The following is a 22,626-nucleotide window of genomic DNA, read 5'->3' as shown; positions in this document are numbered from 1 at the left end:
GTCATTCCAGCCTTGCGCAAAGCTATTCAGGTCATCTGACAACAGAGACATCATGCAGAAGCGGAGACACCAACTGAAACAATGAAAATTGGTTACCGGTACTGTTAACAAGATGAACAAGAATTCGGAGATTTCATACCTCCATGAAATATGTGGACTTTATGTAAAATGTTTTTCAGGGATTTGTCTCATTCAAAAATAAGATCATAATTACCATGATCTTGTCAAGATGTACTCACATACCAAATACGAAGACAACCCATGCAAGCATTCTTGAGTTATTTTTGGTGACAGACAAACACACACATACACGAACGAGACCAAAAGCATAACCTTCTTGACGAAGGTATCTAGAATTCAACGACCCCATACCTTCGTGAAGTGATATGAACCTTTTAGAGTGATGTTTTATAATTTAGTTATGTTTCCAATTGATCATGCTAATAAACCGCTCATGTCATTCAAATCACATGATGTAAGTCCAAAATTCAAAGGCGACTAAGAAACTATGTAGCCTAATTTCTCCACATTCACAGACAAAAGTAAAACCTCTTGGTGCAGGTTTGGGCATGGTTCAGTTCATAGTCAAATTGCCTCTCTAGGTATTTCACAGAACCCTTGGTGCAAATTAAACATGCGTAGTAGTATACTGTAACGTTACATGTGCCTGCCCCCCCCCCCTCCCCCTCCTCCATATCGTCGCCTACTTCAAATCCGGTCTAAAACCGTGTATATCGTCACGGGTCGGGAAGAATCGATGCCCAGACTGCCATAGGATGTCCTCAAAATGTTTCTTTGGAATTATTCGCTTTGTTCATGCAAATAAACAACGGGCACTTACCGGGGAAGATCGAAGACGAGGTGGTTCTGTTGTTGGGGGCAGATGTTGTAAGGGCAATATTAACATAATCTATGCAGGATTTCTATTAATTAATTTTATCACTAACGGGCCCGTTATTGATTAACAAACGCGCCGGACATTGTAGGCATAAAAACTAAAACAAATTTGAGACTGAAGTAAACAAAAACGAATGTGACCCTTGACCTATAATAGGGGACCGTCCATTCTTCAACAGGGCAGGGGTGACACGTATTCTTCCGTGCAGCGAGCTTTCGTTGCGCGCAGCGAGGTCGCCGAGGAATCTCTTTCTGTGCAGGCGTGAGGAAGCTCGTGGCAGGCACGACGCAGGTATTCGTGCGCAGACGAGGAAGCTCTTTCTGTGCAGGCGTGAGGAAGCTCTTGGCAAACACGACGCAGGTAGTCGTGCGCAGACGAGGAAGCTCTTTGCAGACATGACGCAGGTATACGCGCAGGCGACGCAGGTGTGCGCGCAGGCGACGCAGGTGTGCGCGCAGGCGACGCAGGTGTGCGCGCAGGCGACGCAGGTGTGCGCGCAGGCGACGCAGGTTTGTCCTTGTCGGCCACGGTACTCCGAGTGCCCCGTGCTCACATATCCTTGAACATCTTCTGGTGTTCCGTAGGCATGTGAGGAAGACCCTTCCTCCGAATGCCCTGTGCTCACGTATCCGTGAACATCTTCTGGTTTTCCATAGACATGTGAGGAAGACCCTTCCCCCGAGTGCCCTGTGCTCACGTATCCCTGGACATCTTCAGGTTTTCGGTAGGCATGTGAAGAAGACCCTTCCTCCGAATGCCCTGTGCTCACGTTCTCAGTCTCTTTGTAACCGTGAACATCTTCTGGTTTTCCAAAGGCATGTGAGGAAGGCCCTTCCTCCGAGTGTCCCGTGCTCACATATCCTTGAACATCTTCTGGTGTTTCGTAGTGATGTGAGGAAGACCCTTCCTCCGAATGCCCTGTGCTCACGTATCTGTGAACATCGTGAACATCTCCTGGTTTTTCGTAGTGATGTGAGGAACGCCCTTCCCCCGAATGCCCTGTGCTCATCACGTATCCCTCTACATCTTCTGGTCTTCCGTAGGCATGGGAAAGAGACTCTTCCTCCGAGTGCTCTGTGCTGGCATTCTCAGGTTCTTCGGAGTATCCGTGAACATCTTCTGGTTTTCCGTAGTTGTTTGAGGAAGACCCTTCCTCTGGGTGCCCCGTACTGACGTGAACATCTTCTGGCTCCTTATAATTGTAGGAGGAAGATCGAGAGTCTTCGTCGTGCTCCGTGCTCGAGTTCCCAGTCTCTTCGTATCCGTGAACGTCTTCATCTTGCACGTAATCGTGTGTCGGAGAAGCTTCGTCGTGCTTCGAGCTCACAATCTCAGACGCCCCGTACTCGTACGTATTTTCTGATCCGTGCCCCGAATACACCACTACGTGATCTCCCACGTAAAGAAGTCGAGGTTCATCTGTACCAGACTGCGAGTGGGCGTGGACACCAGGAGCGGTGTCATAGGCATCAGCACCCGTCTCTATTCCGATGGAGTCCTCTTCACAGGCATGTTTTGGCCGTTTGGCGGCCTTGTCGTCTTTTTCAGTGCTCTTGTCAGGGGTAGAAGTTAGGTCCTCCTTTACTTCACAGGTGTTGTCGCCACGTTTGGGAACTGAGGTGTTGGGCGCAGCACGTCGACGCTGTGAGTTCGCCATCTTGACGTCTCCGCTTATGTCTTCTTCTTGTGGCAGCTTTGTGTCACTCGTCGCCATCTCTACTTGTACGATACCTGTAGTGTTCCTCTGGAAGAAACTTACGGTACTGAATACAACCCGAAATACCTGAGCCTGGCCCCGTGTTGACAGCAAATGTCATAAATAGTCCTACGGACTCCTGCCTCCAACAGTATATTGCAAAAATGTATAAGCCGACTTAGTCAATCTACGATTTGATGTTAGAGAGCAACGATTCCATATAAGGCCTTACAAGACTACTTCAAAAAACAACATCGCCGACACTGACATTTAAGCAGCCACGTGCCAGACAAATCCGAACGTTATATCAAACAAGTAGTGTGGGTTGAATTCTGAGAAACAGAGTGGTGGAGTCTTGTTGATCTTTTTATGATCTTTTCTAATAACACTTTCAGCGGTAAACGTTACGCATGTAGCTGATTGCATGTTTCATCTTTGTCTTCGGAATTTACGTTTTTCTCGTACGTTTGGTGTAAATTGTTTGTTTATACTCATGAGAGGCACTGTAAAAGTCTACTGCGTTGTGTACAGCCATCTTCTTTCAGTTGTTGCTTCTTACACGTACAAATCAAGTCAAATCAAAAGGAACCAAGAGGTCCCGGGTTCGAGTCCTGACATGCCACCGATCTTTACACGACTTTCCTCACTTCGCTCAGGTGAAAATTTTGCCCGGTGTCTGACGAAGGTGTAATTGTGTCAGCCTATCTTGAGAGTGGTAGTTTTTTGACCACCTCGGACTCGGCCGGCCCAATGCAGGCCGCTGCTGGGCGCTAGCGTGTGCTGGAGGCTGCGCGTGTTGGTGCCGGTGTAAAAACCGAAAGGGGCGAGCAGGTCACAACCGGATCGAACCCGAGTTCGTACCGCTTCGGCCGGTCGGACCAAACGGCTAACCACTACACTAAAAGGTCGCACGACCATTTAGCATGGTCAGTTAGCACTGTTACACTACTCCCCCTTTTCTTTCAAGATTCGTCCTCGAATCTTCCGAGTCCGACATCCCTGGAGCTGCCACACTTATCCTCAGTGCCAGTACTCACAGGGCCCACATCGGGCGCCACTGTAAAAACCGAAAGGGGCGAGCAGGTCACAACCGGGAATCGAACCCGAGTTCGTGCGACCTCGCCCCTTTCGGTTTTTACACCGGCATTAATACATGTTGAAAAAACTTGAATGTGCCGTCACCACGTCTTGTGATTAGATGTTGGAATATAAAAAAAATCAAAAGGAGAGTCAGTTTGCATGTTTTAGACACAGCTTTCTTGCATGGAGAATAGAGGTAGCATTGGCATTACAAATCTGGCCATGGCAGCAACATTTTACTATCAACACCATCACCAAGCATGGAAATCTCAACTTAGAAGAGCCCAACAGTCATCACCAAAAGACCTATGATAATCTACATATGCATGTACTGGATTCAGTCTGCTATGATGTTGCAGCAGTTGTGTGTTATTTTGGGGCTTTGTACATGTATATTCATACGTTTCCCAATAAGATAGCCCTAGAACAAGTGCATGTATCTGCTATATTTTTTTACACAAACCTGCAAAAAGTTCTGGTCTTTGGCAACTCACTGATTTTCTCCTACTTTTCTTTACCTAGTCAGTAACACAGCTGATGTGTCAAGCACAATGTACTCAGGACTCTTGTACAGTCAGTTTCCACTGCCTCAAAATCTTCCAGGTAACACTTGCCTTTCTGACCAAAATAAAAGACAATGTTTACACAAGTGCTTCCTCAAGAAAGAAATTACGAAGCATATTAATTTGCTACTCGCATACAAAACAAGAAACAGTCGACCACATATGGAATGACATTGACAGGAGCTCTCACAACAACCAGAAATGTGCAGCACTGCCCTGTAACCCAACCGTAAGAGAAAAAAGAGCCTAGTATATAGCCTGATCACTTACATGTAGGCAGTAGGCAGCATATACATGTAACAACCAAATTATTGTTTTTACACATACCCTTTTTATATCAACAATATTTGAAAGATTTTCGCATGGAAAAAGAAGTGAGCTTGTCACACTTCTATTCACACAACAAGATTAATTTCTAGTGTGCCTTAAATGTTAAATACATCATACCTGTATTATACAACTGCCCTTAGCTTCAAATTTCATGCAAGTATACATGTATGTAGCTAGCATATAGCTGGATATTCTCAGAGGTTAATATTACAGGATACAGTAAGTTATCAACCCTTTCCTATCCTTGCACCTCACCATAAGAGCCATTTTACTTCTCACATTTACTTGAATCAAACCATGCTACCTCATCTTGGTAAGAAATCTATGGACAAAGCTGGTTTGATCAATGTACATTGTCAAGTAGTACAAACTTCTGTACCATTCTGAATTAGTCATTTCCTAAGTCACATTATATTACTGTGTAATTCTTCTTATACTTTGCTTCAAGCATAGGTCTTGCATTTGTATGCACTATGCAGCATTTTTCACATTTGCTAACTTAGGCCACACCAATTTAATTTCTTGGTTAACAGATTTTTCTAGAAAAATAATGGAGCGGGCGGGCGAAAAAATAAAAACAGGCCTAGGCATCCTATCATGGCCCAACATGGTACGTTAGGAGCCATGAAGTCAACACACCAGGCTGATTCAAAATTTAAACAATGAATTTTGAACTTTTAATGATACCACTGCATTGAAAGATGGAATAACTGTAACAGCTAGGAAGAAAAGGACTGTTTTCAACTGTTCAGGGCAAAATATGAGCATTTTGCAGTTGATTCTCATTTTTTTTTGCAAATCAGTAAAAAATGAAGCAGGCTAATCCGTTAACCAAGAAATTAAATTGGCGTGGCCTTAACAACTTCACCTATGAGGAAAAAAACAACAACTGCACATAAATCGTGCCAATTTTAAAATGTCAACCTATGTTCAGCTCACAGGAAACACAAGAAACATTCACTGATGCAATGTTTTTTTAACCCTGTCAAAACATCTTTGCATCAGACTTGTAACAATATTGGAATCAAAGTTACTTGCAACAAGATACACTGTGTAGGATAGAGACGAAGTGTAAAAACAGGACATTTTTATCACCATACAAAAACAAGACGAACTGAGCGTCAAAAGAAACCTTCAAAACTGACATGGCCAAATTATACAGAAGATGCTTAGCCTTTGGGAAACTTGTTTATTTTGCCTTAGAGTTTGTAATTTTAATTTGTAGATGTCTCGACAATTCAGGTTCTCATGTCTGTGGCGTCTCCATGAAGCTGACCAGTGCTTGCTGCTGATCGGGGGTCAGCTGGGCAGTACAGGTCGTCCAGAGGTCACCAGAACCCTACAGGAAAACAAACTTAGTAATTATCACATCTAAACAATCCTTCTTGCCTTGACAGAAAACAAAATGGTGGTTGGACTCCTTTGTTGTCTTTTATGATGCAGGTTTTGGTGTCATCTGGTGACATACATGTATGGTATCATCAATGGCCAGTTGTTGGGCTAGTGGACACAGGTTCAATTTATGGCAATCCTGGCTAGATAAGGTAGAAATATAAATGTGTAACTATGGCTGGGGAGGTAAAAGGAGAAGTTAGAGAAGGATGGGCTCTACCTTCCAATACCACACTGTAGACACATTGATTGCCCTATAGCTTCAAAAGGCTGGAAACCCATACCCTAAACTTCCTAGTTACCTTCTCCAAGGCTATATTTTTTGTGGCGTTCATGTGTGAGTGTATCTCTGTGTGTGTGTGTCAACATAATAACTCAACAAGGCTTGCCTTTGGATGAATTTGTCAGCCAAATATCATTTGTTAATTAAATATCATTTGGTGAAGGTACGAGATCATGGTACTCTAGTTATGAGTGAGCTGTTCTACTGACCTGCATCTGTCTGACAATGGTGGTGAGTCTCTGAGTCAGTCCCTGGTCCTGACTGTGGGCGTCGGCAGCCACCCCGTCTGCTATGATCCCCAGAACACGGGGCAGGTTACTGTTGTTGGGACCCAGCACTATCACATTGTTGCTGAGAGAGAGGAAATAGAAAAATTCAGGGTTAATTTCTAAGTGTTGTGGTTCACTATGAAACTTACCTCAAAGCATTGGGACAAAAATTAAAAAAACAAACAAACACTAAATGCTATTAATTCTGGGATAGTTTGCAGGGGAGACGAGTAGAGACAAACAATTTAGGGAGGAGCCACTACGTTCTTGTTACTCCTGATTTTTATTATCACTGCCATTAACAAATAATTTGCCGACTTTCTTTCTTCTGCGCCTGTGGCCACTGTAAACATATAGTTCCGTAAACACCATCATTTTTCTGACCACATACTTTTGCTACCGTGGACATAAAGTGAATTGCTATACTCTACCTTTAAAATTTAAAAGTTTCCTATAATATTTACTCATAATGACATTCAGAACATCTAAGTTCTCACCTTTCCACCAGATCATAGAGGAAGTTGTAGATTTGCACACTTTTGCTACCGTGGACAAAGAGTAAATTACAGTATACTGTACCTTTAAAATTTTTGTGCAGTTACGTTTTATCTATCTATTCATGATGACATTTGGGGAATCCGTCCATCTAAGTCCTTACCTTTCCACGAGATCACAGAGGAAGTTGTAGATGTGCACACACTCCTCCTTGTCCTCCTTGACAGGTAACCATGACAACCAGTGTTGCAGGATGGAGTCCATCTCCAGGCTGCCCGGCTGGTACTTCATCATCTTGGTGACGGCTGAGATGGCGTTCTCCGTGGGGGGTAAGTTCTCCACCTCGCGAGACTCTGGGTCCTGGATCACCTGAGTTAGTCTGGGAAGGGCCTCTGGAGAAAAAAAAGATAGTCAACAGTTAGGAACACTTCATGTGTGGTGTCGTATGGCCAAGTGGTTTGTATTGGGTGGGCCAGCTACTTTCTCTTTGCAACCAAGGGCTGAATTGTGAGGAGCTTACAATATATTGGGGCTTAATCGCAAGGGTCTATCTGGAACGGCTGCCATTTGGCGGTATCTCAGGGGACCTCTGGTTAGGCGAGCAGACACGAGTTCGGGAGGTCATGGGTTCTTTCTTAGGGGGCAAGTATGGGAGCCCCAGCATACAAATAAGATGGCACCCAGGCTAGCACTTTGTCAGAACTATGAAAGAAAAAACAGAAATGTCACCTCGCAAGGCCTGTGCATAGTTTTCTCCTCCGAACTGCGCCATGACACCGCACCCGTACGCTGCGGCCTGCCGAACTTCGGCATTCTTGTCCGTGATGGCGGCCACCATGGGCTGCAGGAAGTACTCCTGGTACTTGAAGGACACCTGTAAAATTTACAGACAGTTGAGTCAAAGTATGGCGAGCGATAACAACAAGAATGATGTTTGAAAAAATCACAGCGACGTGAGGCACTTTTTTGCTTTTGAGTAACAGAAATTAATGGAACATACAGCTATTCATACTTACCGGTCCACAGTACTCAATCACGTCATCCCAGATACACAGACCCCACTGTCTGTCTGACCAAGGTCTCCCAGGAGTCTGCAGGCAAAAAACAATCAGAGGTTAGTCATGAGGCACACAAACTGATGATACGGCAGATTTTGCTCTGATTTACACACAAAATGATGATGTCAGCCTTTAATAAGTGTTTGTACTCCCACAAGAAAGCAGTTCTGATGAAATACACCAAAACCCCCCAAAAAATCTTAAGCAGCAACATAGAAACTTTTTAGCCCGTAGCTGTTCTTCTCTGATGATTTTCTACCATATAGTCGTCCATGCAACAGCGCCACGTACCAATAGTTTGATGAAGTGTGGCATCAGTTGTTCAAAGAATGGCAGCATCTCTTCCCTGTGTGTCCCCAGCAGAGAGTGGATGATGTCAGACACTTTACTCAACATGTAGATGTCATCTTCATTCTAGAGCAGAAACAAACATTTTTAAAACCTGACTTCTACATTGAATTTATAAATGACTGGTATATTTGTTTACTGGTGTCCCAATGTTGAGTATCAACCTGACAAGAATAAAAGGTTACCGTAGCACTTCACTTACAGAATTCTAAAGGCAGCTAGGTTAAAGATATCCATAACTGACAATATGCATGGACAGTCTACTACACTTTCGCTATGCATAATCCAACATTTTCTACTGGTAACACTCACCTGTTCCTGTAAGCTTTCTTCTACCACCTCATCATAGTCTTCATCTTTTCTCCTTTCTGTTAACAAGAAAATGAACTCTGTGATTACATGAAGATTCTCAGAAGCTACTACATGTATAATAAAAAAACCACAAAACAACACAGTACCCATAACATTTGTTACTGTCAATTGTGCAAAACAGCAATCTTGGTTTTAGATGACATTTAAAGTAAATCATGCTTATGCTATGATTATAAAAGAAAAGTCTAAATGTAAACATTTACATGTACATGCAACTTGGATATATATCCTTTGAATGGTAGAATTTCAATGGGGTTTGAATCAATACAGTCCTACATAGCTAGTAGATATTTGTATAGTGTAACATCAACAATGGGGCACAGTTAGCAAAAATTCAGTACATGTGTAACCATGGACACCCACCTTGCCTCTCGTCCTGTTTGTGGAAGTGAGCCTCCAGATGGTCGTTGAGGGTCTTCCCCAGGCTGGTCAACTGTTCATTACTCAGGCAGCCCTTCCCCAGCAACTCTACACACTACGCAAGTGCAAAGAACAAATATGTAACATTGTGTAAGTTTTAAGTGCAAAAAGAGCAACAAAAATTCTGAGACCTTAGCCCTCCATGAAATATTAAGATCTTGTGACTGTGTCCTCCTTTCATCTACCATGGTGTCTACTAGTCTTTCAACACCAGCTGCTGTCAAGGAGGTCATGTAATGAAGAAAACACATCGGGACAAAAATGCAATATTTAACCTGCTGCACAACTCCATAATCAATGAGAATTTGTAGCCAAATGGCTAAAAGGGTTAAAATCGTTAGAATGGTTAGTTATTATACCTATGTTTGGAATCATACATACGCAAAGTTGGAAGCTATGACTTACTACTGAATGACCTGCTTGTTATAGACATTATGCAAGGTTCTTACATGTGGCATGTAACAGTTTTACTGTAGTTAAATACATTGTACATGTACATGTGGCATACAGAAGGGTGCTAACTGCAAAAAAACACCATACTGTAGTACATACTTTAGCAAAAGACTCCATGAGTTGTGAGAGGACGTCACTCTCCGGTTCCGTGCCCATGGCGGCGATGATCTCAGGACACATGAAGTTCCACATCTCCCGTACGTACGCCTCGCCTTTAATCGTCGCACACTCGATCAGACACGGCATGATCTCAGCAGCCGACAATCTCACAAGTACGCCGGTTAAGGAGGACACAGTAAAACAAGAAACCTAACAGCACTGATCTGTTTCAAACTGCAAAATTTTCACTAGGCTATTTGAGCGTAGGGGCCGGTGTAAATGCCCTTCAGCGTAACACACCAGCTTCGCAGGCATGCGAAGTAGCAGCAGCTGGCTACATAACAACCTACCACTAATCTTGTTACACCTAACCCTTGAACATCTAACTCTAAGCATTCTGTATCTGTATAGCCGGTATAACATGGTAAAACAACAAACCTAACAGCACTTATCTGTTTCAAACTGGTTAAATCTAACTGGATTTATGCGTTGAGTATATTTGACCAAAGCACTCCAGGGCGGACTACTTCTCTTATCAACAGATAAGAACAGTAAATTCAATAAAAGTGTGGCATCGAATGGTTGAGTGGCTAGGCTAGCAGACATGGGATAGAGAGATTGCAGATTTGATCCCTAGCTTTCCTGCCTAGACGGTGCATCCTTAGGAAAGGCACTTAACACAGCTTTCCTCACTCAACCCAGGTGTAAAATGGGTACCTGACTTTGGTTGGGGAGGCAAAAGATGGTGGAAGGAGAGGGACGGGCTCTGCCTTCCAATACTGTGTCCTAGGCATAGGCTACTAGACACAGTGGACTATCAAAAAACTCACTGCCCCTACAACCTAAAGGCCATGGGACTACCTTGAAGTTTATATTTACCTAGGCTATTTCAATCCATTAGTAGTATATGTTATGCCTTTATCCTAAAGCATTGCTGTTGAAAGGATATCATCGTGGAAGTAAAACTTGAGCAGTGGCACCATCAGTTTCACCACCTGTTCTGTGTAGTCTGCGAATGCCTCCTTCAGCTCTCGAGCGTAACACACCAGCATCTGACACGCCGTGCTCTTCTCCTCCAAACCTGTCGTCCTGATGCCAAAACTTTGCTGCAACACGGAAAAATTCATGTGTGTTAGACCCCTGATGAAGGCAGAATCATCTGTATCTGTATAGCCGTTGTAACTGCCCTTCGGTGTAACATACCAGCTTCGCAGGCACGGGGCGCGGCGGCAGCTGGCTACATTACACCGAACGACTTGTTACACCTAACCCTTGAACATCTAACTCTAAAAACTGTTGAAAGCTATCTATTAATGATAATGCCCCTACTGTATTTGATGAGTGAGTTCCACTCTGCAATAGTTCTAGGAAAGAATCAACTGAACAAGAAAACTGCCTTCCTGAATTTCCCCATGTCAACCTCTAATTGCTGCTGGCTCCCTAGCCTGACGAAGAGACCTTTAACCTCCTGTCATTCTGCCTGTCAATCTTCCCCCTCTCATGTGCTGTCAACTTATTCTGTCCACACAGATACACACAAACCCACAGCTCAGACCCCCAAAACAATCAAACAAGTCATACATTCACCAGATCTTATACACTGCTAATTTTAAATTTCTACTTGTTCTCTTTTCCTTGTCATAGAAAACAATGTACAGACAGTGCACCGAGAACGCAATTTTACCTGGTCACTGAGAGACACAAACTGCCAACCATCATCTTCATTCACTTGTTTCATGTCATCCTCTGAAATACAGGAGAAAAAAGCATTTCATTAATAAACACAAAATCAAACTAGCCAAACTGAAAACATCACCAGCTAGCCACAGTAATAGGTGCAACTTTCGTGAAGACCTATCGTGGTTCGAAACAGTATTTTGTACACTGCATGTAGTATCAATAGGTCTTTACATGAACGAGACTGACCATCTAACAGTGCGACCTCAGGTTTGATGGCAGCAGCCTTGAGCAGTGGAGTCATGACCACAGGCAGGTACTGCTGGAACTGTTTCCCCAGGAGTTTACACATCCGAGCCCACGCTGAGATCATAAACGACATCTGGGACAGACAAGAGGGAAAACAGACATCACAATCATGAGCCACCGAGTCTGAAATGTCATGACAAACTATAGAAAATTATTCTAATCAAGCATACTGGTGTTTAGCAGAAAAACAGAAAAATAAATATTTCAAAGAACAAATACATGTACATATTATTTGACAAATGCTGCCCATATCTTATCCCTTCAAACTTCAAAGCTTTGTAAATAGGCCTTGAGGCAACCTGAGACATGACCAAGTAAAAAAAAAAACAACAATGCATTATCATGGCACATTGTTGAAACTGTAAAGCATTGTTGTACCTGAGGGTCATCATCGTCCATCTCCTGGGCCTGGGAGTCAGTCTGTGTGGCCAGCAGCATCTGCATCACATCAGACGCATCCTGCATGAACTGTGCAAACAAACAAACAAACAAACAAACATGTTAGATGTACAGTCATGTAGGGGACTCAAGAGTACATGAATACAAAGTATAACTGTCTGAATATAGTCTTTTGAAAATGCATAATAAATGTAACAGGCCACACGGGCTAAAAGCACTTAGTTATACCATCACAATAGAGCCTAAAGATAAAGTCACCATCATCACTAGTAGTGTTGACTTTAAATAAGAGGGAGACAAAACTAAGTAAGTAAATCTATTTTATCACTATCATATAAATACTAGATCTACTGTTTACAAACAGTTACACAAGCTATGCTACCCAAAGTAGAAATTGATGTTGCATTTTTTGGTTTAGGGACAACAAAGACACTAAATTTTCGCTCATTTCACATTGGAAGGCGTGTTTTCTTGGGTGGGTATAACATGAATAAAATACAACGTGGTGTATTCGACATCACCCTCGGTCCCACCCCTCCTGCGAGTCTCACTGGTACCTCAGACAATACTGAATACTAGAACACGGTGTTGTATTCTATATTTAGAAAACCACTGTTAAGGCAGTGTGAATTGTGAAAAAACAACATCTCCCAACCTTCTGAGTGCCGACAGCCAGGCCGATGAGACTGATACACTCGATAGTTTTCCCCCTCAGTAACCTGAGCTCCTTGCTGTTGGCACTCTGCATGAGAAGTTTCAGGCTGGGCATGAAGCGGTCGTAGTACTGGACAAACGCGTCCTCCGATGTGTCAGCGACAGCAGCGATCGTTGTCACCACCTGTTCCAGAACCATCTTTGTCCCCTTGGCAACAACCTTAGGAAACAATACATATAATAAAAGATTCATCAGGGTTCTAGCCAGCTCTAAAATTTTTCCATCGGCTCAGGTTCATGATCCGACCTGGGGGAGGATACTTGCAATCTAGGGGGGTCCGTGGGCAAATTTTGGATTTTCAAGTCTTTAAAAACTAAATTTCCCACATTTTGGGAGGGAAACCATGGGGCTATGAGTGGATATTGGATGTTTTCATATCTTTTCCAAAGATTTGTGGCAGATTTGTCAGGCCTCTTATCTTCCCCCCGCATATCTTCTTTTGTTATGTTATGTTATGTTTATTTCATCACTTGAGGCTACACCAATTTAATTTGTTTTAATTGTAATTTTTTTTCATAAAAATTATGAAGTGAAAGGGAAAAACATAAAATCAATAAAAATAGGTCTAAGCATCCTATTATAGCCCCAAATGCTACGATAGGAGCCATGAAGTCAGTACAAAAGGCTGGGCTAATATTCAAACAACAAACTTTTAATCAAACCACTACATTGATAGATGGAAAAACTGGAGGAACTAGGAAGAAAAGGACCTTCCTCAACTGTTGGGGACAAAATATGAGAATTTTTCAGTTGATGCAGAACCAGAATCTTTTTATTTTTGCAAATCAGAAAAAAATTGAAGAGGCGAATCCGAGAACCAACAAATTAAATTGGTGTGGCCGGATTATATGCTAACAAACAAACAAACAAAACCGACTGCCCACCTCCTGAATCTTCACACTGAGGACCTGTTCCAGCTTGGCCAGGATGGGGTCCAGGTACGGCAGGAGGAGCGACTTGGGACAGTCCTCGCTGAAGTTGACCAGCGCCGCACCGGCGTGAGCCTGGACACGGGGGTGCTGGAAGTCATCCAGTACAATCAGCAGGCCTCGGATCACCTAAAGAGGGGAAATATCAATCAATCAATCAATCAATCAATTGATCGATCAATCAACTAAACAACTGCATTTGACAGGATGGTCCCTTTATAAAGCATTCTTTGTGTACATGTATAACCTTATTACATACATGCATTTGCAAAATATCGCACAGCGTATAATTATATAACAACTTCAGAATCATGGTTGTCTAGATCATAGAATGATACCAGATAAACATTTCGTGTTAAACTATGATTTTTCAAATGAGCATATACCAAGTTGAACATACTCCTGGACCACTTTTTCATTTTCATCCTCCTACCCAAAAGTTACAAAAGACAAAATGGTACATACTTTGTCAATAAACTTTTTCTGGAAGAGTGGGGCGAAGTCAGTAGCCATCTGTCCCAGAGCATTACAGGCTGCATATCTGACCCTGGGGTGCTGGGAGGAGACACAACAGTTAGTAAACATTGTACTTAAGCTAGCAATGCATTCGGAACTATACATTCAATGGAACATTTGTCACTTCCTACTTAAAAAAAAAAAACCTGAAATCTGGTGACCAACGCCTGTATCACCAAATTAGGAAGGATCGTATGTTTCCGAGTAATGGATCGTATGCATCCATTGGATGGATGGATCCAATGGATCGTATGATCGTAAAATTTGTATGTTTCTGGTAATGGATCGTATGTATTTCGTAAAATTCGTATGGATTCCGAAAAATTCCTATGTTTCTGGTAATGGATCTTATAATTTTTATATATTCCTTAAAATAGACAAATTCTTTGGCCTGACCTGGTCCTGCAGGAAGGGCAGCACAGCGTCCACCACGCTGGGCAGAACCGCCTGCATCTGGTTGTGACAGCCCTCGCCGATCGCCGAGATGGCCATCAGGGCGGCGTGCCGGTATCTCCAGTCAACTGCAGTGAGGCATATTTATCCATGATAGTTTTATCAGGTTGGTAAGTCACTGAATGAAGAGACTTACTCTTCTTACACAATGAAGAGGTTTCTTCAGCTGATGTTTCGGTGACTGTCTGTCACCTTCCTCAGGGTAAATTTGACTGCTTCACATTGCAACGCATCTATTGCAGCAACACCTGTGCTGCAGTGCAATGTGAATTACTCAGAATTGCACTGAGGAAGGTGACAGACAGTCATCGAAACGTTGGCTGAATAAACCTCTTGGTTGTGTAAAAAAAAGTCCCTTTCTTCAAGGGCATATTTACATGTTTATTTTCACAATTAGTTTACCAACTTGCTTGTAAAGATTAGATTGGTTGTCATACATACTGTAGGTTTGCATCAATTGCCCAGCTAGAGAACTTTATGTTGATGTGTAAAGTGACAACAACAACTTACAACACTATCAAATGTTCAGATACTGTTAAACTAGCCGTACCGTTCTGTAACATCTGTGGCAGTGCAGCGGACACGTGTGGCAGGACGGTCTTCCCTCCCAACCCGCACGCCAGTCTGTCTAGTCCAGTCTCACCAGCGATCGCATTACTGTAAAACACCAATCACAGACATTCTCTTTTCTGCGACATTTAACAAGCAATGGAAGTTTTGCTCTAAACAACTAAAGCCTTGCTAATTGTTAAATTTTACTTTGATTTGCAGTCATAAGCTTGGGGATTGGAAGAAAATGACATTGTTTTGTGAATCAGTTGCATCAATCAAAATTGCACTGCATGCAGTTTGTATCAGTTCCACAAGGTGGCACTATAGCACTGACAGCCATGATTGTGACTTACAATGACAAATCAGATCTTCTTTCTAACAAGTAAAATCATCCTGACTGAAAACAAGCAGACTATATGAAATTGATAGTGCTCAAAGTGACTACCACTAGAACGCACAGGCTGTGTCCTTTTAAAGTTAATAGTTCTTTATCTCCAAATTAGATAGTTGTCATGGTAAAGATCTGACCTGTCACTGTCTTCATCTTCTGCTTCATCAGACGTGGCCCAGTCTTCTTCCTCTTCAAGGTCAACCATCAGGGCCATGACCTGAGGGACTGAGGTCAAGGTCAAAATTTAGCACCAATAAAATTCTGCTCTATATAATAAAAGCTTGTTAAAAATTGACTTGGAAATCTTTAACTAAAACTAAAAATAAGGACACAGAACATAATTATAATGATTTCAACTTTCTCACAAATTCATTGTTTTATACATTTTCGGAATGAGCAAAAAATGTTACCAGTTTTAGATAGGAACTTTGTATTTCATTGACAAAAGTTTTTCGTACTTGCAATTGTTATATAATTGATTTCTATTATTAATTTGATTATGAATGTGATTTTCAGTTCAGTTTATGTTAGTCTTCTGTCAATTCTGTTGTATAATTTTATCACATTCCATTGTTATACATGTATTTTGTTTTAATGTGTACATTGTATTTTAATGGACTCCAGGAAGACCACTTGTCAAGTGATTGTATTCACCAATGGAGGTCTTAATAAACCAAAGCAAACGAAACTTACTCAGAAGCGGAACAATTTTTGCCCGTTTGCGGACCATGGCTGGAGCCGTCTCTGCCAGCGTCACGATGACCTCTAACCCCAGATGTCTCCACTGGTCGGGCAGGTCAGGATTGGACAGGATCTGTCATTTGCATAACAGGTTCTGACAGTTTGATAGTGTCAAAGGGTCCTCATGAAATCAAGAAATGTTTAAGAAAACTACACACTTATATCCTTTAACAGCCAAACCTAGCATGAATGATTATAAAACAGTTCACATATGATAAGTTTGCATCCGAAAATAGTTTTATCAGGTTGGTAGATTACTTAGTATAGGATGTAGGGGTTTTCTTTTACACAACCAAGTAGGAATAGTTTGGTTGCACAAAAGAAAACCCCTATATCCGATAACTTTGCGTGTACCCCACCTTTGCAAATTTGCAAGTTATCACTGAAAACAATGGCGACATATACACATGGCTAGGATGAGACCTGATCAAAAGTGACATCTAGCAGTTTTATCAAGAAGAGCAGCTGAAGTGTTTAGCTGAAGGTTGATGTTGAATTAATTTAGAATCTCGCAGTAGATGATGAGAGGTGGCTAAAACTAGGCCTGATCAAGAGAGACATCTAGCAGATTCAAAAAGAACTGCAGCCCCAATCATTACCTGTAGGTTGATGTTGAGCACAGAGTCCAGCTGTAGACGTAGATATTTGGGTGTGTTCTCGGCCAGGTCGATCATACTCTTCAGGACACAGTCGTCATCTTGGGTAGAAGCACTCTCCGACAGACTCTGAATGGATGTGGACAATGTTGTTAATAACACAATTTAATTAGACATTAAAGATTACACATCTCTGTGAAGTATGCAGTGTTGTTGTCAATTTCTAATGTTATTTTGATTACTGTGAATTTCTTGCCAATTCTGTGCATATTCCAGTGTTGCACACAATGTGACATGCAATCCTAGAGTTCCTAAATTGTACCATTCCCTTCCTCCTAGCTTGCAGGGAGACCATTTTGACCTTCCTGTCAGTCTACAGATATACCAGTTTCCCACTCACTTCCTGTGACTGTTTAGTATTCAAATACTGTAACTAGTATGAATACTAAAGTAAACAAACAACCGAAATACATGTACAATACCTCCATACACAGAGGCAATAAAGCTTAATTTCCACAGAACATCTAGACAAGTTTTCAACCAATAAGCAACAAGGACCTAACTTACATGCTCCTACATGTAGATTTCTGAAATTGTACCTGTAGGATCCCGGGAAGGAGATCAGACAACTGTCGCTGCAGTGTGGCGTCATTCTCATTCTCCAGGATGAAGTTCGCTGTGGCTTTGGCCGCCAACCTTCGCACCTGGGCAAAAAGTCAGTACACTTCATGGCATTTCTGAACAGACTACTGTACTGTTACAGGAAGTTGGCACTGAATTTTTTTTAGCATTTTTAGTTTTATATATAAAGTATTAGTACAGAAATTATTAATTAACCTTTTAAGACCAAAAATTATGTTTTTAACTCCTTTAGTGTTTTGTGTCCAAAGAAATCAGACATCATACATGTAACATGTAATAGCACCACCAGTGCCTGCTATGGTATAATGTACTACTATATGTATACAACATCATGTAGCAGTTGGTATATTGTACTGTACCTGTGGACTAGTCTGGTCAGTCATACACTGGTACAGCATCTGTTTGATAACCTCCAGGTAGTGTGCCTGCTGGTTCCCAAAGATACCTGGGATGGAACTGTACATAGAAGCCATCTTTTCAGCTGTGGTTGCCACTTAAAATCTAACATCATTATGCCTTAATTTGTATCAAATTACCAACAAGGTGAATAACAAGTAAGTACAATGAATCATGGTATATTTTCCAAGTGTCAATTTAGGCTATACCAATTCAATTCCTATTTTGGGGGGTATGCCTGCTTCATGTTTGTCTGAAAAAAACAGTTTATCAAGAAAAGTTCACATACTTGGTTATTACAGTTGAAGAAAATCCTCACCTTCCTAGTTGATACATGTATGGTTTTTCTATTCATTGTTACAATAAGCGGTCTGTATAATTTCTTTGTTTGTTTCATTGTCATTTTACAAACCTACTCAATCAATTTCCTGCTATAATCCCAGAACAAAGAAACCAAACTGACATGGCCTCAGTGTTCATTGAAATGTCTGACATGGTGAAATTTGAAAGTGATTGACACTTGAATGAACCAATGACAGACCAGAAGATGTTGAGCGCGCTCTCCTTCAGGGCGGGGTCCTGGGAACTGGCACACTCAAACAGGAACTTCAGCGCTTCCGGCCAGTGGTTCGTACCATCATCACCTGAGAGGTGGGGGTGAAAAAAATTACTGTAATTCCTGATTTTTTTCGTGGTACTTTTATGTTCCCACGTAGTGAATGAGCAAGTGTTTTTGCAGTCACTTCTGTTCCTCACAGCACCACAAACATATAAATTGTACTAAGCAAACATTTTTCTCAGATCAAAAACTTTTCCTACCGCAAATATCAAGTGAATTACAGTATACCTTTTTATATTTTTACGGATACTGTTATCCTTACTTGTTTGTTTCTAGAGCAAAGTCATGCAGCAATGCTAGTTGACCACCTACCTACAAATCCTGTATATATTTCAGATTTAAGGACTTATACTGGTGTGTTACGCTTAAGGGCGGTTATACTGGCTATACAGGTCATATAGACACAGATATACCGAAGCTAAGATAATGACGGCTATGTATCACCCACCCATGAGGTTGCGTGCCAGTTCTGCGGTGGCGTCACAGATCTTGCGCCTGACGTTGGGCGTGGTCTCCTGCTGGATGCCGGCGAGCAGCTGGGTCTTGATGGCAGCCTGCAGCTCTGGTGGGAACGTCGGCCACGCCTCCTCAAACGACATTGTCAGCAGGCGCCGCAGCAGCACCGCGCCCATCTGACGCACCTGCATTGCACCATGAGAATTTTTGTTACTTTTTTTCAGTGAGGTTTCTTTGAATCAGGGTTTTTGGACAGAAAAATTTTTAAACCAATCTGTCAGCCTCCACAGACAAAATTGACAAAAATCTTGGTTAAAATATGACATCCAAAGGACTGACAACAACCACTCTTAACCCAATGATCTGCCTATAAAAATGTGTTTTTAAAGGCTTGAAAATCCGAAATTTGCCCCAAGACCCCCCCTACCCCCAGATTGTGAGCACTCTCCCCTCAGGTCTGACCCTGGGTTGACAGGAAAAAAAAACGAGGAACCAGCAGGGCAATATACATTGTATATACTTATATATTTTATAATGTATATACATGTGTAAGTTTTTTGAAGCCTTCACCACACCATATGATATATAGGACAGTGCCCTTCTCAATTTCCTTAGCCCTTGGGCCACACACAGCTGTGCAAGCACAGATAACGCAACTGAAGCAAATACTGCATACAAATCTACCATTCTACCCACTGGGCTATAAATACCAAGGACCTAGGCATGGTTTTGTTGTACATGTACCTGGCACATGTCCAACTTACATTCTATTCTGCATGCGCACATGCCATCATTCCTAAGTACCATGTGTGTCAAACAAAAGCTGGTACGTTCTGAGATACGGCAGTTATATCGGTCGACCTATTCAATGTCACAAGGCTGCCAACTTTATAATCTAATTTTTTCCGCACATTGATTTTCTTGTAGCTAGATCTATAAGGCACTGTAATTATGGCTGTGTCCTGTCAGAGGCATAAATATTCAGGTAACACAGCAGCACGATTATTATTTTGTGACTGACAATTGGATGAAAGCCTGAAGTGAATGATTAACTCCTTCTTTTGTCTGCCACGAATGCCTGCTAAAATTGTGTCACCCCTGTACATGGTGTACTAGCATTAACTTGAGTACCAGATAAAGTATTTGATGAAATGCTTACGTGGTTAGAAGAAAATAAGAAGTTTCCCATATTATTTTGTGATTGTTTCCCATATGGGTATAACCTTAAACTTATCAAGTCTACGGTCAACAAACATCTGTCCTCACTGTCTTTACAGTAACCCAAAACATTTGAGTGGCTCCCATGAGCCATATTTTGTGGTGAACATGAATAATAAGAAAAAAGAATGTACCTCTGCTGCAGCATTGGCGTTTCTGGAAGCCTGCAGGAGAAACTGTGCACGATTGGCCACAGGGATGCCATCGTACATCGTCTGGGGACAGAGGAAACATCTTCATCAGAAACAGACATTCTTTTCCAGGATCCTATTCACTTACTTCAAGGAAGCCAAATTTGAATCCCATAAATAAGGTTAATTAGATTGTGATTGAGTAGCTAGGACAGTCCAGCTTGAGCAATGTACCAACTTACTTAATACGTACTAGTACTAGTTAATACATGTACGTACTAGTACTATTAACTCGTAAGGATTATTTCATCTCAAAAATAACAAGTTTGTACTAATGGTGTATAAGAATATATTTGTACCTATGTCAATAATGAAAGCAGCATACAAATTATGTACAAGAGCCTCATACTTATATGTCTTATGACTTAGCAATTCATGAAAGGGACAAGATGTGTCTTTCATTGCATACTACTACTAGTACTTTTTTCCGAGACCCTGAGGAACAAAAACTGTAATGTTGGTGTTTCACTAGTCTAAATCTAGAAATACGATATGTAGAAGACTCCAGAGTGCCTCTATTCCTTAGCCCTACCAGCTACACAGATCAATACAAATAACATTACATGAAGAGGACAATTGATTTACTGGTATACAGCGATGGTGAGCACAACCTACAAGATGGCGCAATGCCTAATGATTGTGGGTACATCAAAATACAACACATTTACACAACCCGCATGTTTTCCTTACACATATACACACATGAAGAAATTTACCTGCATAATATTCCTTAATCTGATTTTATGTCTCAGTGTGTAATTCATTCTAGATATGTTGTACATGCATGAAGAAATTTAACTTCATCTGATCATGTATACAACTACCTAGTTTACATCTGGCCTATTTTCCCCATGATAACACTAACTGATTATGACAACACACAACAGGTGTGAGCAACCATACTGTACAAGTAGTCAGACATGGACTGTGTCGGAATGTTGGCACCAGATCTGGAAGACGTCCTTGTGGAGCTTTTATCAGCACGTGCTTGAGTTTTAAGTGTTAGCTGGTACATATCAAGTTAGTCAAAGTGTACTACAGTACTGTAATTTTTTAATAGTACTTTTGTGTTAACAGTTTTCACCATCACTTCTGTACCGTGCACTTATCATAATTACCATTATCATTATATCAAGTTGTTTGTCTTTGTCACCACTGTGAAGATTAAGTTCTGTGTGAACATATCCATTATCCCCGTCTGTTAAATTTTGCTACAATGAAGACAAATTGAATTGCTATTTGTACATGTACTTATAAGAGCCTGATTTATTCTTGTTAATGTTAGAGCAGATATTACATGATGGAAGATTGTAAGGTTTCCATTCTATCAGGTTAAGTCTGACAGTCAGTCACCCACCAACATCTGTCCACCGTCTGCACATGTTGGGGTGACTGGGTGTCAGAGAATTCTGGCAGTCAGCAAACGTTACGTTCTTTCTCCCCAGTATCTGCTTGGAGATTACTCAACCACCGCCATGCGATGGCGCAACCCGGAAGTAAGTCGAAACGCCGCTAGGAAAACGATATATTCAACTCCATACGAGGAGTTTTGACGTATAAAGGGACTGTTATTAGATACATGGCATGCTTAAGTCCGTCTCGGTTGCACAGTGGCCTTCAAAACGTACTTTGAAGTGGCGAGATCCTGTTACAAATGACATAATGGAGTAGCTATGGGCATCGCTAGGGGCATGACTATCCACGCCGGTACCACCCCACATGTTACGGCGAAATATGCCGATTTTACAGGGCAGGATCCATACATTTGGTACTTACGAGAGACACAGGGGATACAGGAGTCTGCCTAAGGGTTCACCTTACCTCAGCCTGCTTCCTGACGTCGTTGTCAGGGCTCATTAAGTTGGCCAGCAGAGTCTCGAACTGTGCCTGCTCCGCCATCTTGCTGCGGGAAAAGGCCGACGTTCTGTCCTGCGCTGTGACCTTTAGCCTTGTTTTGGCGGGAAACTTGATGCCTGATCACTTTGTGCACACCACAAACAAGCCAAAAGGCGTTTTGGCATCAGGGGAGGAAAACCTCACTAACAGAAGGAGAAGGTCAAAAGTGTAGAG

The 22,626-nt window shown here is 41.9% G+C and overlaps 1 protein-coding gene across 1 annotated transcript; it reads right to left on the bottom strand.

Moving 5' to 3' along the window:
• Nucleotides 1-5,544: 5,544 nt before the first annotated feature.
• On the bottom strand, nucleotides 5,545-22,562 carry LOC109463936 (importin-5-like). Its single transcript, XM_019760834.1, has 27 exons — nucleotides 22,378-22,562; nucleotides 20,500-20,580; nucleotides 19,140-19,332; nucleotides 18,614-18,716; nucleotides 18,036-18,132; nucleotides 17,634-17,738; nucleotides 17,038-17,163; nucleotides 16,391-16,511; nucleotides 15,835-15,922; nucleotides 15,305-15,411; nucleotides 14,698-14,822; nucleotides 14,251-14,340; nucleotides 13,741-13,914; nucleotides 12,797-13,015; nucleotides 12,121-12,210; nucleotides 11,683-11,815; nucleotides 11,441-11,502; nucleotides 10,706-10,862; nucleotides 9,757-9,929; nucleotides 9,148-9,259; nucleotides 8,725-8,780; nucleotides 8,356-8,478; nucleotides 8,023-8,097; nucleotides 7,736-7,880; nucleotides 7,170-7,398; nucleotides 6,452-6,593; nucleotides 5,545-5,906 (listed from the first exon to the last, which is right to left on the bottom strand). The coding sequence occupies exons 1-27, from the start codon at nucleotides 22,453-22,455 to the stop codon at nucleotides 5,814-5,816; spliced, it is 3,297 nt and encodes a 1,098-aa protein (XP_019616393.1). The 5' UTR covers nucleotides 22,456-22,562; the 3' UTR covers nucleotides 5,545-5,813.
• Between the last annotated feature and the right edge of the window lie 64 nt (nucleotides 22,563-22,626).

This window comes from Branchiostoma belcheri, unplaced genomic scaffold (assembly GCF_001625305.1).
Source record: "Branchiostoma belcheri isolate BF01 breed outbred unplaced genomic scaffold, Haploidv18h27 scaffold13, whole genome shotgun sequence".
NCBI lineage: Eukaryota > Metazoa > Chordata > Leptocardii > Amphioxiformes > Branchiostomatidae > Branchiostoma > Branchiostoma belcheri.
This window is presented reverse-complemented; position numbering and strand designations above follow the sequence as displayed.

Coding starts and splice junctions, on each gene's coding strand:
- LOC109463936 (XM_019760834.1), bottom strand. CDS start 22,455: ATGGCGGAGCAGGCACAGTTCGAGACTCTGCTGGCCAACTTAATGAGC. Junction 15,412..15,834: donor GAAGATGAAGACAGTGACAG/GTCAGATCTTTA, acceptor GGTGTTTTACAG/TAATGCGATCGCTGGTGAGA. Junction 6,594..7,169: donor CTCTGTGATCTCGTGGAAAG/GTAAGGACTTAG, acceptor CCTCTCTCTCAG/CAACAATGTGATAGTGCTGG.